Raw genomic sequence first — 15858 nt, 5'->3', positions numbered from 1 at the left:
TCCGCATGCGCCTCCAAGACAGAGTCAAGGAGTGTATACTGTGAGACAGAGGGAGGAGGGGAGGAGGAGGAGGAGGAGGAGGGGAGGAGATCCTCGACCTACTAATATATACGTCCTGTGAATGGCTGGCCTCCTACCTGCACGCGTGGGGTTAAACGTTTGTGAAAACACTAAGCCCTCTCCGGGTCGGCACATTTTCCTACGCAGGTGATGTTAAGTGTTCCACCCTGAAAAAGGCTCTTTGTTGACATCACTCACTCCCGTCTTTAGTAATTCTGACCTCTCTCGCAGGAGTTCACTCCACGCTTGTCTCGCAGCAGTGAGCACAGCGTCGGCGTCTGCGCCGCATGTTTCCACTTAAGCTGCGGAGGTCGCCCCTCTTGGCCCGTGGAGACTCTGCCTATCGATGCGTAGCAGGTTCTCTGTTCTCGCCTCGCCATGCTGCGCCGCTCCGCTCACTCTGCCTCTGAGCAGCTTCTGAATCTGTCAACTTAGTATCTGTCTGCCGCTGCCGTCCACACACATGCTTTAAATTACTACGCAAAATGTAGCCTTGGACTCTGCGGGGATGGATCGCTCCTGACTGGCACCCTGGAGCCAATTTCAGAGGTGCAAAAAAAGAAGCCAGCCTGTACCGAGTGCAGACGGAGAAGAAAATGATTTCAAGAGTCTTTGCTCAGCTCCCTCTTATGAAAATAATCAATTAGTTGCAATGATTGCTGAAACATCTGGAGCTCTGTGGCATGCTGAGTCAAATCCATCACTGTTGTGCAACAATCCTGCATCTCAACAAAGTACAGTTCAACATTTGACCCAGAGTGTGCAGCACACACCTGATCATTCCTTTGATCCCAGCTGGACGTCATGCTGTGGGCAAACACAACTGGTTCCCATCAAGTGTCAGTGATGGTTTCTCTTCATCACGTTTGCTCTTCATCAACCAGCCTGCAATTAATACAAAGAAGTTAAAGTGGTAATAGCAGTTTAAATGTTTGTTCAGAGGGGCTGCACCTCCAGTAAACTCACTCTGCACACAGCTCGCTCTGTTTCACCTCGCCGGCCGCTCTGTGATGGTTCAGGCCAGAGACATCAAAGGAAGGAGCGAGGGAAGAGATCTGCTGCTGGAGAGGACACAGCGCTCGTTTGTTAGTGAACGAGGCGTCAGTTTCTGTTTGAGCTGTGTCATTTAATGAACAGTGTTTCATCTGCATCTGTTCAGTGAATCTTCAAACATTGTTCTTGTATCGTTCTAAAGGATAAACACATGCTCAGTTATTTTGTACTTGACCGCTCACTGGGAGCGCTGTTGGAGTATAGATACAGATTGGTTATTCAGAGCACCACAGTCTCAGAGCTCAGAGCGACTCTGTGCACAGACGGAGCAGCAGGAAGTGAAACTGCACCAATTGTTAATTCATATAGGAACACAACAGTCTTTAACTTAGAACAGCAGCGCTCTTATTTTACTGCTGTCCATCAATTTTCCAGCCTGCTGTAGATTAAACTGGCCATGTTCTCATGGTATCTGTGCATCCTGTGGTTCAGATCTAAAAGTTGACTCACCTCTGCAGCAGCTGCTCCTCTAACCCATCGATCAGCTCTGATCGATCTGACCACACATTGATCAGTTCCACATCTCACTACTCAAACTCAACAAACTGCTGCTGAGGAAATCAAAAACAGAGTTCCACCTACAAACCTACAAAGTCAGAGAGGAGACACAGAACACACAAGTCTGCTCATCAGTGGAGATACACTGACAATATGACGCCTGTTCTCACTGAACGGTTCGTACGGTATCCCAAGAAAAGTGCATGTACAACAGTTTGTATGATATCCTTCATATTTGTGCCTCATCAGTGACGTTATGTCTTTAACGTAAAGTCACAGAGGTTGATTTAGGAACAGAAACATGGTGAGAACGAACCTTAACATGACTCAAAGTTCACACAGATCTGAACACATGACTCCCATCCACCACCTCCCCAACCTGCCTCCATACAAGCACTTCCTGCCTCCTTGTCACTGCGCATTGGTCACATGATCGCAGCCTTTCAAAATACGTGGGATATGAACGAATATGGATTTCTTATTGGAAAACATGAAAACAATGTGAGAGGCTGAAATATGATCCTTGAAAATAGGTTCAGTATCCTCTCAATCTTGGACAGGTTGAAATAACATATCCTGACTGTTCTCTCCTCCCCCTCCTCCTCCTCCTCTTCCTCCTTCTCCTCCTCCTCCTCCTCCTCCTCCTCCTCCTCCCTGTGCTCCCTCCAGCTGAGACACCAGCAGTGGAGTCTGGTGATGGAGAGCGCTGTGCCGTCAGACCGGGGGAACTACACCTGTGTGGTGCAGAACAAGTACGGCGCCATCTCCCACACCTACCAGCTGGATGTTCTGGGTAAACAGGATTCACTCACCTCAGCTTCTGTGTGAACTCTGAACAAGTTAACACACACCTGAGTCATCCATGTTACAAAGACTGTTCTATGACCCATGCTCACGACTCCACGCTGTCTCTTTCAGAGCGCTCCCCCCACAGGCCCATCCTCCAGGCCGGCCTGCCAGCCAATCAGACGGTGGTGGTGGGCAGCGACGTGGAGTTCCACTGTAAGGTTTACAGCGACGCCCAGCCGCACATCCAGTGGCTCAAACACATCGAGGTCAACGGCAGCCGCTATGGCGCCGACGGCGCCCCCTACGTGGACATCCTGAAGGTGGGTGTTGCTGTTTGACGTCTGTGATGTTTCAGCAGCCGGGAGTCGATTTCAGCCTGAGATCGTTTCGCTGCGAATGATTCTCTGCGAGGTGTCTGGGTTAATGAGTTTTTACAGTCGGTGGGTCCGAGGGGCCGACGGCTCTTCTCACTGCAGCGGAAAATTGACGAGCTCATTTTATTGAACACTACACCTTGATTATGAGCATAGAACAGACTCACCTGCCCCCCCCCCCCCTCACACTGCAGCATACAAAGAGGGTCGCTCATTAACCCAATAACATCTCTGTACATCACAGTCCAGGCTTCTGGTCTCAGACGTGGCCTCAGCACCACGTTGGCCCTGACAGGAGCTGATTAAGGAGGCTCTTAATTCCAGTGTCAGCCTCAACAATGACTGGCAGCTCCTGAGGGAGGATTACATGACATTAAATTATTATTAAAGAAGTATTTCACTCACATTAATCACCATTTGTGTAGAAGTGACTCCCTGTGTGTGAGGTGCCTTGGATTTGTAAAGAAACTGTGTTTTTCTTGCACCGTTAACAGAGAATCTAGAACAATATCTTATATTCTTGATCAGCTGAAGTTACACAGAACTCCTGCTGCATCATCAAAGTCTCATTTATCCTGTCGTACATTCAGCACTTCACACACACGCATTCACTCTTAACACAATGCACATATTCACGCTGTGTCACTCCCACGAGCTTGAATGCTAGAATATTTTGTGTGACTCGCGTCATATGTGTGAAATCACTTAATCGATGAATGAACTTCTGCTGCTGTGTCCTCTGCGTCATACGTAAGATAAGACAGTTCTTGTTTTGTTCTGTCTCTCTGTGAAAGCTTCACACAGACTGGTTTATTATTAATTTGGGATTTTACCCACAGACGACCACAGCAGCAGACGGACCTGTCATCAGTTTGAGTTCAACTCTTTCACTTTGTGATGACGACGTGAAGGTTTATATTGAGGATTGTTTGTGTGGCTTGACTGCAGATAGAGCAGATTATTTTAATGATTATCTCCAACATCTGATGTGATCAGCGTGCACAGCCCCGAGGTGTCTGCATCTGCTCCTGAACTTTACTTATTGAATTTCAAACATGCTGGACTTCGTTCTGACTTTGTGTCCGATTAGAAAAAGGGCAGAGAGAGGAAAGAAAATGCCAGCAGACAAAACAAACACAACTATATGAGACAGTAGCGCCCTGATAAAAGCATAAATCCACCTTAAAGATCACAGTTTGGACATTTGGAGTTCGTATGTGCTGCTGCAGCAGCAGCGGCGGCGGTCCAACTTTGATTGGCTGATGATCTGTCTTGTTGCTGAGTGGCCCTGTTCACTTGTTCTGGAATGAACTCTTCAATTATACATCAGGTAACATGCAAGACTGTGAAAGAATGAGTGTACCTGAGCTGCATTTGCATCTGCAGGTGCTCCCTGTGTGTGTGTGTGTGTGTGTGTGTGTGTGTGTGTGTGTGTGTGTGTTAGATAAACAGCGTGGTGAAGGTGTCAGATGGTCTCAGGAGGGTTATAGAATAACTGGTGGAGGTCTCATCACCTCTCCAGGCAGCGATGGCGTTCAGGAATAGAGTCGACAGCATTCCTCAGCGAGGAGGACAACACCCTAACCCACTGAGAGGCCTGTTTTCTTTTTTATATATAAATTTGGGGTGAAGAGAGGAAGACTCCCATCGAAAAAAGCCAAGAAAGCCTTTTGCTTTCTTATTTGGCCTCTCCCTTTTCTTTTTTCTGCCTCTCTTTCGAGAGCGAGGGAATAAAACAAACATCTGGTTTGGACTAAGTTAACTGCCGTGGTGGCGGCAACGCAGGCAGAGAGACGGGGCTCTGTTAACCGCCGCTGCCGTCAGATGTGCTGCGTCGCGTGGTTTGAGGAGGAGGAGGAGAGAGGAAAGAGGGAAGAGGCACCCAAAAAAGCCATGGAAAAAATGAGTGGAGGAACACAAGGAAGGGCAAAGTCAGCAGGGAGGGAGAGAGTGTGTGACGGAGCGGTGGGTAAAGATGGAGGGAGGGAGAGAGCGAGGGGGCGGGGGGGGGGTGAAATTAAAACGACAGAAGAGACAGAAAGTGAGAGTGAACAAAAGACGAAAAAGAAGAAGAAGAGTGACACATGGAGCGCTGCAGCTGTGTGTGTGTGTGTGTGTGTGTGTGTGTTGGAGTGATGGATTTCTGACTGAGGTCGACTGTATTCAGCAGTCAGTTGTAATATAATGATGATGCAGAGGAAGAGGAGGGTCTCAGCTCTTCCTCTGCAGCAGTGATATGATGGATTATTTTACACTTAAAGATTTAATTAATTACCTTTGTGAACACTCAGCGCCTCACTGATGGATCCTCTCACCAGCCTGATAACCTCTTCTTCTCATCATGTGTTGGACAGAAAATAGAATTTATTTTTAACCATCATCAGTTGGCATCAGAGTAAGAATCTGGGAAACTGAAGGTCTGATGATTAGAGTGGATTTATTAGGATTCTGCTGAACAGTGCAAATGTCTTTCTTTTTAGTCCCGAGCGAGATAAGAAGATTGTTACCTCATTCATACACTTCAAAACACTAGTTGGCGTCAGAGTTACTGTGCCTATGTGTTGAGCAGGGCTGCAGCAGTATGAGATTCTTTACGATTTGATAACCACCTCAGAAAATATTGTGGTTTCACAGTTTGACAGAATTTATATCATCACCAGTGAGAATGATCCTCACAGGAGAGACAACAGAGTACTGTTAATGAACAAACCTTTTATTACTGAAACATTTTGTTAATGAAGTTTGTGTAAAGTCTCCCAAAATAATATCATAGATAATCAAATGTGCATCAGCTTTGTGACGGAGGGTGTTCATGTTCATCAGGCAGTCACCTGACATGTGAGGGTCGTTACCTTGATGAATCTCACCTGGGCCTCCAGCCTGTAAGAGCTGCCTCATGTTTTCACTCTCCGTCCGTACGGCAGACGTCCACCCTGCATCAGCACCTCTGCAGCACACCTGACACACGTCCCTGCATGGCTTTCATAACTGACTCACACACTGAGTCAATCTTAGTTTAATAAATTCTGGTTCTTTTAACTAAATGTTTTTGGGGTTCTTGTGGACTCCGTACCTTGTGACTCAGTAAACCTTAACGCCAGTGTATCACTGCAACCTTCCCGTTGTGTTTCTGTGCAGTGATTCAACAAACACGTAAAACAGGTTTAAAATAAAGGACACAATTCAGCTCAGTTAACTCACAAGCTTCACAGACACAAGCACTTGTCTTTATCTGGACACAGTTTCCCCACAAATACAACATGCTAACATTATTAGCACAAGCCTATGGCATTTTACATTGTATAAATTAGCCTAGCAGCTAGCAGAGATTTCCTCTGCTCATATGAAGTCAGGGACAACAGCAAAGCAACCTTTATCAAAGGTAACTTCAGCTCCATTACAGCTCACTGACAAAACAACTGTCTTATACAAACCTAATTATCGCAACAGATCAAGTTGTATGAATTAGCCTGGCAGCTAGTGGACTTTACTTTACAGGATAAATCACACCAGGACTTTAACTTATTGTTTCTTAGCCGTGAAATAAAGTAAATAAAATCTTTGTTTCCACTGAGGGAAACAGTTTGCAGGTCTGCGTCGCTGCAGCGTGTCGTCACATATGTGAGGAGGTGCTCGTCAGGTTACAGCGCAGGGTAAGCATCCACACACAGTGTTGGTACAGCATCAGTACCGGACATGAAGGTGAAATAAAAGCCTCCCTGCAGCTGTAGGTTCACTGATTAAATGTTGAACTAACTTTAAAAGTGGCTCATTCACAGCATCTGATGATTCGTCACACTGCCTGGAACAATGTTTTTTTCTTTGTGTGTAATGAGTGATAATTAAATAATTTATTACAAGAAGAGAGAACGAGACGCCCCTTTAATGTCTCCCTCTGATTATTTAACCCTTTGCATGCTGTAGCTCTCACATTAATGTAACTGCACTGGGGGGCTGCAGAGATAAGCAGGTGACAAGGTGATATAAAGATTATCATACAGCGTACATTTGTTTATCTACGATACTGAAAATAACTCAGCTTTATTTTGAGTTTTCTTACACAGACTTCCAGCAACACAATGGTTTCAGGTTTCAGTCATAGTAATAAAACATTTGTTCAAATAAGACTCTGTGATACCGTGAGATGTTTATCATCACACCGTGAGAATCTCTTACTGTTGTTGGAGGTGTCACAGAAATGTTTCTCGATCTGTTGGACTGAAGAGTGAAACACGAGGCCGATCTGTGAACGTTCCAGCAGATTTCAGTAACGAGGTGTGTGTCAGATACAGAGGGAGAGGAGGAGGAGAAGGAGGAGGAGGAGGAGGAGGTGACAGTCAGAGAGAAAAAGGAGTAAGATGGAGAGATTAAGGAGGGAGGGAGAGGAGGAGAGAGACGGGCCAACAGAAAGAGAAGAGGGGGGAGAAGAAAGCCTGTCAGCCCAGACCGCGGCTCCACGCTCTATTTTCGACTACCACATAATTGAAACAGTATTTACAGAGATGTGTGTGTGTGTGTGTGTGTGTGTGTGTCTGTGGCCCTACCACAGTTCCTTCAGCCTCTGCGACATCTCATGTGTGGTATATAAACTGTAGGAGTTAAACACAGCTGGGGGGGGGGGGGGGGGGGGTCATGCAAGATCTCTTTTTTTAAGAAATGCCTGAATCGCTCTTTTGATGCCTGGAAAAAAAAAGTTAACGATGAGCGAGTCGCTGTGGCGTGGGGGGGGCGTCTGGAGCCGAGCCCTGGATGTTCATTAAGCGCCATAAAACATGATATGTTTTCTCCTTTATGTGCTTTGCCCGTTTAATTATTCATCCGCAGTTTCTCTGCTGGAGAGCCGTCACAGCCTGTGTGTGTGTGTGTGTGTGTGTGTGTGTGTGTGTGTTTATGCACGCAGCACACACACACTTTAGGATGATTGACGTACTGTAATGCCTTTAATCTACAGATAGACAGTTTGTGTTACTGTGTGTATGAAACGTACGTGTGTGTGTGTGTGTGTTTATGATCCTACAGGTTTAATCTCACAGACAGCCTGCTTCTCTGCATGTGTGTGTGTGTGTTTCCATTTAAATTACCAACACTTGTCGGCCTGTGTCAAAGTAATCAGTTACAAGTATAAGTTCTGCATTTATATATTGGGTTTGTACGAGGTATTTGAGGTTTCTTGGGTCCAGACCTTTGACTCCGCCCACTCCACTGAGATTAACTTGATTTATTCATCTACACAGTCAGCATTACCATGTTGAAGACCGGAGCATTGTAAGTAGTTTCTACTCGTCTCATTGTGAATCTTTGGTCTGAACTGGACTTTAGAAGCTACTAAAGTCCAGAGACCAGTAACACACAGAGACCAGTAACACTACCAATCACAGTGCACGACACAATACGGCAACGTCTGCAGCACAAGAAAATTCTCCAGGTGTGTGACATGAAAGAAAGCTGTCGAGATCTCTTATAAATACAGTTTATTTGAAATATGACTTGAGCACCTTGAACAGAGTAAATGTGACGCTTCACTTCCTGCGACTGACAGTTATTATAGCTGGAGCTATCGTTAGCTTAGCTCAGCATGAAAACCTGGAAACAGCTAGCTGAGTTGAGAAATAATCTGCTCCTTTAAAGGTCACTGTTTCATAAGTTGCGTCTCATTTGTTGACTCGGACACAAATGTAAAATGTTTGCAGTGTATTTGTGTGTGTTTGCATGTATGTTGTGAACATGTGTTGTAACAGGAAGTGGCTGTAACGGCATCACTGTGCGTCTCACTGTTCCCTCCACAGAGTGTTGTCAGTAAACACACTGAGGCCCACAGTAAGTTGAAACTGTACAACGTGACAGAGAGGCATGCTGGGAAGTACTGGTGTCGTGCCACAAACTTTGTAGGCAAGTCAGAAAACGCTTTCTGGCTAAAGGTACACAAAGCAGGTAAATCCTGAGCTCCAGGTCGCAGCCACCTTCATCTGATCCTCTGCTGTGTCTCCTCTTCCTCATCCTCTCTGCGGGGCTCCTCCTGGTTGTGGGTTTGATCAGCTCACTGGCTTTCTAATAGGACCACACACACACACACACACACACACACACACAAAGATATTCCTCTGCTGAGTTTAAATGCTCACACTCTGTTAGCTCGTAGCTATCATCCATTTTAATGCCCAGTGCCACTTTGTCTTCCTCCCCGATCGATAACAAACACAATATCACACCTTTAATTACTGCGACAACTTCAAAAGCCTCACCCTCCCACAATCCACCGTCTCACACACACACACACACACACACACACACACACACACACACACGGAGCAGTATTGATTTGCCTGGGAGTGCATTCTCCAGCTGTATTAATGTGCTTTTATATGAAAGCATGCAGCAGGACTCTGATTCATGACTCAGTCTGGATGTCACTGTTCATTACTGAGGCCCCGGGAATGAGAGTCGCCCACCCCCCCACCAAGCCACATCAGACACTGGGTTTGAAACTCCCCCACTGGTCATCACATCAGCCATTAGTCAAAGAGGAAAAGCCTCAACTTCACTGATGCTCTTTTTTGAGCAATTTCAAGGTTATTTAGAAGCAATCATGCTGAATCTGTGGGGTTTTATAAAGTCTGTGGGGTTTTATAAAGTCAGTCTTTGACTGACTGACACTGAATAAAAGTTTGTTCGGCTCAAACAACTGAAAAATGTGGATCATTGTTTAAATAAAACTTGTATTAGTGAACTAAACTCTTCATGCGAAAAGGTAGAAGATCTTTAAGAATCATTAACATGTCCATTAGAATTTATTTTTCTTAAAAACGATGGGCCCAGAATAGATCCTTGAGGCACCCCAGTTATTTAAAAAAAAAAAGGCAGTGGATCCAGGATAGATCCTTGAGGTACTCCTAGAAAAAAATACTTCTACTTCTACTACGACTATACTACAGCCAAGAAACATTTTAGAACAACATCCTAAACTCCAAGTGTGATGCTCAGATATTATAATTAACAGCATCACAATCTTTTGAAATGTCCAAAACAGTATGAAAGTTTCCCGTTGTCCACATTTGATGTTGTCGGCACACCGGCAAGGTGCCATCATTTCTGGTGAAGGGATCTGCTTTGCTTTGGTGACAGGTAAATTTCACACTGGTTTAATTCAAACTCACATGTTGTGCTGCAAAAACGTGTGTCTTATCAAGTTTTATCTCGAGCTGAGCACCAGAGTCCTGGTCTTTCAAAACAAGTGATAAAATCTGACTTTGCAGTGAGAATATTTTTAGTTTAATTCTACATAAATGCAGTATCTTCAAGACAAAATAAACCAGATTGCCGTACTTGAATCGAGCAAATTCTTGAAACAGGCTGATTTGAAACTGATTACTGGGGACCTACTGTGCTAATTTTCTGTCATATATATGTCGTAATAATGATATACGTTTATAGTAAACGAGGCCAAAATTTCAAATAATGAAATAAACTTATGTAAAATTAAAAGTCAGCTTGTGAAGGATGTCTTTATACTGTCATCTGCTCCAGGCTCATTACATCACACTGCAAGTGTACATACACTGCTACATGTAGCCACATGCTAACGTCAGGGAAACATGTCATCTTGGTTGCCGATGTTAATTTCTCCCAGATTTTGGATCACATTCGCGCTGGAACATGACCGGTTGTAAAGATTTTGGTTTAGAAGCTTTGATTGATGATTTGTAATGGTAGAAAGTGCAGCTAGCCTCTGTTACAGTCGCTCCCACGGCTGCAATGATGTGGGGTTTTTTTTTCCAAAGCTTGTTATTAGCTAGCCTAGTCCCACACTGCTGTGCTGTGATTGGCAAGTACTAACCATTGATGCACTAGCCAATCAGAGTGAGTAGTAATAGCCAATCACAGCACAGTAGGGTAGGAGTAGGCAAAAAAAGGAGGAGTTTTAAAGAGACGGGTACTAAAACAGAGTGCCTTGTGAAAGCAGGCGGTCCGACAGTAATTTGTTTTCTGAACATTAAATCATGAAAACATGTTCAGCTAGAAACCAAAAGTACAACCTGAGAATGAGCACAGTCTGTCCCCTGTAAATTAATCTCACTGTCATGTCAGACTTTTTCACTTTCAGGATGTAATAGGTTTGAAAGACTTGATAAGACGAAGGTGTGTTGAATTGTCACGACTTGTGGTTTGAGATTGAACCAGTAGGCTTCTGTCGCAGCGTGGTGACGGTGCTGCTTGGGTGTTTTCAGGTGGTGGTGGTGGAGCTGCTGTCAGCAGAAGAAAACAATACCGCTGACTCCTTCATATCCTCACTCCTGTCCTTTCCTCAAGGGTGTATTTGGTGTTTCCTCTAAGAAGCTTTGGGCTCATGATATCTCTCCTCTTTCTGTCCTCCCTCCTCCTTCTGTTCCCCCTCTCATCCTCCACAGACGGCAGGTATTAACACCACAGATAAGGAGCTAGAGGTGCTCTCCTTGACCAATGTGTCTTTTGAGGATGCGGGCGAGTACACTTGTCTGGCAGGAAACTCTATCGGCTATTCTTATCACTCTGCCTGGCTGACGGTGCTTCCAGGTATATTCCTCTTTTGTCTCTGTCGTCCACGTCCTCCATGACCTCCATCAAACTGTGACTGTCACTGTACTGTGTTTGTTTTGCTGAGTGCCGCGACCTCTGACGCTCATTTTCAAACCTAATTATCGTACATTATCGCAGATTGTCACTTGTTAACACCTTTTAAATGCGCTGCTTCTGTGTAATCGCACGAGCCGAATGTGCACTCCAGCCTCCATTGAAAGAAAGAGGCTTTTTAATCAGAGCAGATCGTCTGTTTAAATGTCTCAAGGCTACGAGGCAATTTAAAAACTTTTTTGTGTTGGGTGTTCAACACAATAATTACCTCCCTGGGGAGCAGCATATCACAGGTGCAATTACCTGCTGCAGGATAAAACTACAAGCTGATTACTTCCTGATCTGTTTCTGATTTATAGACCTTCTTCCAAAGAAAAGAATCTGCTGGGGTGAAATGTGGCGCTGAGCAAAGCAACATTTGTGTTTAATTATTCAGAAGAAATATTTCTGCTGAGATCTGATGTGAAAATAAATTATGAATTAATGATATGTTGTATTTTGACTGACGTCCCTCCTCCCAAAGCAGTGAGCCCAGAGAAGGAGGATTACTACGCCGATATCCTCATCTACGTGACGGGCTGCGTGCTCTTCATCCTCGCCGTGGTCATTGTCGTCCTTTGTCGTATGAGGATGACGACGCAGAAGACGCTGCCCACGCCGCCCGTGCAGAAACTGTCAAAGTTCCCCCTCAAGAGACAGGTAACAGAAAGTAGATACAAGATTCGTATCAACACTTTTCCCTCTTTCTCTCTCTGTCTGGTCAGCTGTTAGCTCAGGGCAGAAAACTTTGGTCCAACATGATGGAGTTTGAATTATGGAGCAATCTGATTTTATTTTTTCCACAAAGCTGAATTAAAATATCTCATGAAATGCTAGAAAACACTCTGGTGTGTTAACCTCTCGTCATCCATCATCCAAACGCACAACACAGAAGTATCATCCAGACACAAACACAAACATTATCAGACAGCAAAAACATAAATCTCCCACAATGGAGAGAAAAGAGCTCATTGCTTGTCATCTGCAGGCCGAACAGAATAACAAAATAATGTAGAAAAGAAAATGATCCAGATGCAAAGGTTTTGCAGCAGATCAGCGCTGCACAGATGGAGCGGCTGATGGAGCAGCTGATGGCGTGGCCGATGAGCTCTGTTGCTGGCCGATGAGCTCTGTTGCTGGCTGATGAGCTCTGTTGCTGGTTGATGAGCTCTGTTGCTGTCTTCCGGGCTGCAGGGCACTTTGCAGCCCAGATGTGCTTTCATGTACCGACAGTTGGCACTGATAGATTTAGCATAAATCGGCACTCTGTACTCCTATAATGACATAATTTGATCATCACTGTGGTTGCAGCAGTATAAAATTGACAGTGATAATATTGTGTACATTTTTTTTTTAAAAACAATCTGTTGTCATTTCTTTAAAGATCATCGTAACTGATAATAATAAATGTGTAATACCATTTACTGCAGTATTTTCTGAGACGGTAATGTAGCGTGAAAATCTCATACAGTTGCAACCTTAATCGAAGTTCTTTTCTCAACCCTGGAAATCTGTGAGCTACTGTTGCCACAACTGTTCAGCACTTAGTTGGCTTCAGAGATATCGCTGAGTTTCCTGGGAAAACACTGAATTTCCAGTGTGAATTCCAGACACAGTGAGTTTGGGAGAGAAGTCCCACATTGTCTTAATAAAAACACGACATATCAGAAACTTTTTTTCTCCAAACTAAACTGCAGCAGAATAATTTTGAAAAACAGCCTCAACAGTGCAGAAAGCAGTAAGGATGTTAAGAGAGGGAAGCTCCCTGAGTGTCAGAGCATCGTGGAAAAACAGAGTCATTTATCTGCATCAGAGCCACAGAGACAGGAACCTGCAGAGGAGTTTTTATTTACGATATCTGTCTGTAACATTAAGAGACGAGCTGCTCGCAGGACGAGACTCACACAGTGTGAATCAGTAGCCAAGGTTATTGTGCGTCTGTGTGTCCTGCTGTTTTGATGACGTCGCTTGGACGCTGGAAGGCATCACACTGCTGACATGTGTTCACATTTATCTTGGAGCAGGTTCAGCTCAGGGATATTTATGTTCTCCTGTGACTGTCAGTGTGAGTTTTAGATTTCACTCTGTGTAACGCACACTCACCCCTCAACTGTTGGGAGAGAAACATAAAGTGGAGCAGCTGCGTCGTCGCTGCCGCAGCCTGCAGCCTGCAGCCTGCAGCCTGCAGCCCGCACAGCTCTTCACCTCATCATCTCTCAGCTACCACGTTCAAGACGCACCTCCGTCGAGTCCGAGTCAGATCCAAGACAGAGTTCAGACAGAAAACAGAGCAGGACGAGATGAATCAAATGTGCTCCGAACCAAAACAGGAAATAAGCTGAATCTCAAGGATGAAAAGAAAAGTTCTACACTTTGAGAAATTTGTGTATTTGCTTTCTTGCAGAGTTTAAGATGAGGAGATTGATAATGTTCTCACATGTGTCGGCTGAGTATTAAGATATGGAAACAAACACTTCTTGATTAGGTTGGGGTTGGTTATAATTTGAGCTCAGGACTCTGCTGTATTATCATGAATAGACCTGATACCGGCTCAGTGAGCTCAGGGCTATAGATGCACTGGTTGCACTATTCTGGAGAGAAGGCAGACATCTGTACAGCCGATATCTCCAACACCACAACTATCCAGACTGACATGTAGCACTACAAATAAGAGGAGAAATGTGTTTCTCTTTGATTCTGGGGTGAACTGTCCCTTTACATGTGTGATTGCCAGATAAAGAAATCAATTTCACTCATAGTGTGAGTTCTGGTTTGAGTGGTAGAAAAGATGTTTTTCAGTGAGACTGTTCAGCAGGGTTGTGCTCTGCTGACAGTCAGGAGACAAGAGTTGAGTCAACATCCATCAGCGGTTCGATGAAGACGAGTCGGAGTCAAAACAGAAATGAGAATCAGACGCGTCCAAGTCAGGAGAAAAGCTCAGAGCAGGTCAGGCCAGAGATCTGTCTGCAGGCTCTCCGTCTGCTCACTAATTGAAATCCTCGTCTGTTCAGTGAAAAGACTTCGATCGTAGCTCCTGAGCTCTGCTTCTGTTCTTGTTACCCCTCTGTCTCAAAACGTCTCTGAGCAGAGCAGAGCAGAATGTCACTCTGTTCATCCTGTGACGGCTCTGTGGATATAAAGATGATGTGTAAAATGCAGATGAGTGTGTGCGTCCTGCCCCGCCCTGCTGGACTCCTGCAGCCGCCCTGCTGGATTCCTGCAGCCGCCGTGTGGTCGCTCTGAGCCAGCTCCAGATTCCCAGCTCCATAATTGAAGGGTTGTGCTGCTCAAAATACAGAAAGATGCACTTTTAGAAAGGAAAACTCTTCCTGACGACGGCCATAATTCAGTTCCTGGAGAACAAACTCATGACTTTGGAAACCAAAGGCAGGATTTAGCCTGAATGGTTGTACAATGATGTATTTTCATAATTAGTCCTGGTTACATAAAAGCAGCCTTGTTGGGTTAAATCAGGAGGAACACTGCTCGTCTGAATGATGCTCTAATTGTGGCGCCTAATCTTTTACCTTCATGCTCTTATAAGGTCGTGCAGGGAGAGGTCTTATTGCATTTTTCTGTAATCTTTGCTTGGTTTTTATAAAGCTAATCTCCAGGTTCTCTCCTTTCTTTTTCATAACTCTGAGTAAATCTCCCATAAAGCCCTTGGCATGTTCTATCAGATATTACTTTTCATGCCTCTGAAATTGTGGTCGAGGCCGTTTCTTTTTTTTTTTTTTTGAAGCTTCTCAGCATTTTTCTCATTTTGCTCCAGAGGAGATGTTCAGGAGGGAAGTCTGTTAAGTGGCCATTTTTGTTTGAGGACCCCACCTGAAGGGGCCGAGCCGGCGACTCTGACACAAACAGATTCATCAGAGGCCGGGTCGGAGCCGTCAGCTCCCCTGGCACTCAGATAAATGGTGGGTGGGAGGATGTCGAGCCTGCGGGCTCAGCGGCACGACCGCCAGTCTGGAAATGGAGCCCACTGATGGATAGAGACGTCCATCCCACCTCGCCACGCGAGCGCCCACCTCTGCTCCCTCCTTCATTCGTCTTTGTTACCGCCTGCTTCCTCCTGCGCACAGCCACAAGCCGGCTGTTTGTTAAAGTCACTGCTGGTGTCACCGGCCCGCCTGTTTCTCAGAGAGCGCTGACATCACTCCTGAGATGTGTGATGCTGCAGTGTGTCGTATCGTGAGGTCGTTCAATCACTGACGCCGTCCTTAAACCTTGTTTTTACATCAACAAGTCCAAAAATCCCAGAAATGGATTATTTGTGTTCATGTGTGAATTGTTCAGCTCGTTGTACAAACCAGAGCTTCAACATTCAGTCACAGATGATTCATTATATTTACAGTTTTACAGTTTTACAGTCGTCAGCCTCGTCTTTAACATGTCTAATCAGACTAGCACGTGAAAAATGTTTCTGCCAGTGATGTGA

At 45.0% G+C, this 15858-nt stretch overlaps 1 protein-coding gene across 7 annotated transcripts in view; it reads left to right on the top strand.

The window, feature by feature from the left end:
• fgfr3 (fibroblast growth factor receptor 3) overlaps window positions 1–15858 on the top strand; it is a 97168-nt gene that overhangs the window by 69164 nt on the left and 12146 nt on the right. For 3 of the 7 annotated variants that reach the window (XM_049596105.1, XM_049596101.1, XM_049596099.1), the window contains exons 6-9: window positions 2281–2404; window positions 2530–2720; window positions 11180–11324; window positions 11905–12080. In XM_049596105.1, coding sequence (XP_049452062.1) covers window positions 2281–2404; window positions 2530–2720; window positions 11180–11324; window positions 11905–12080 — 636 coding nt within the window. Of the gene's footprint in view, window positions 1–2280; window positions 2405–2529; window positions 2721–8560; window positions 8706–11179; window positions 11325–11904; window positions 12081–15858 lie in introns of all 7 variants that reach the window. The other 4 variants (XM_049596106.1, XM_049596100.1, XM_049596102.1 and 1 more) reach the window with 3 other exon arrangements.

Source organism: Epinephelus fuscoguttatus, linkage group LG14 (assembly GCF_011397635.1).
Source record: "Epinephelus fuscoguttatus linkage group LG14, E.fuscoguttatus.final_Chr_v1".
NCBI classification, from domain to species: Eukaryota; Metazoa; Chordata; class Actinopteri; order Perciformes; family Serranidae; genus Epinephelus; species Epinephelus fuscoguttatus.
This window is presented reverse-complemented; position numbering and strand designations above follow the sequence as displayed.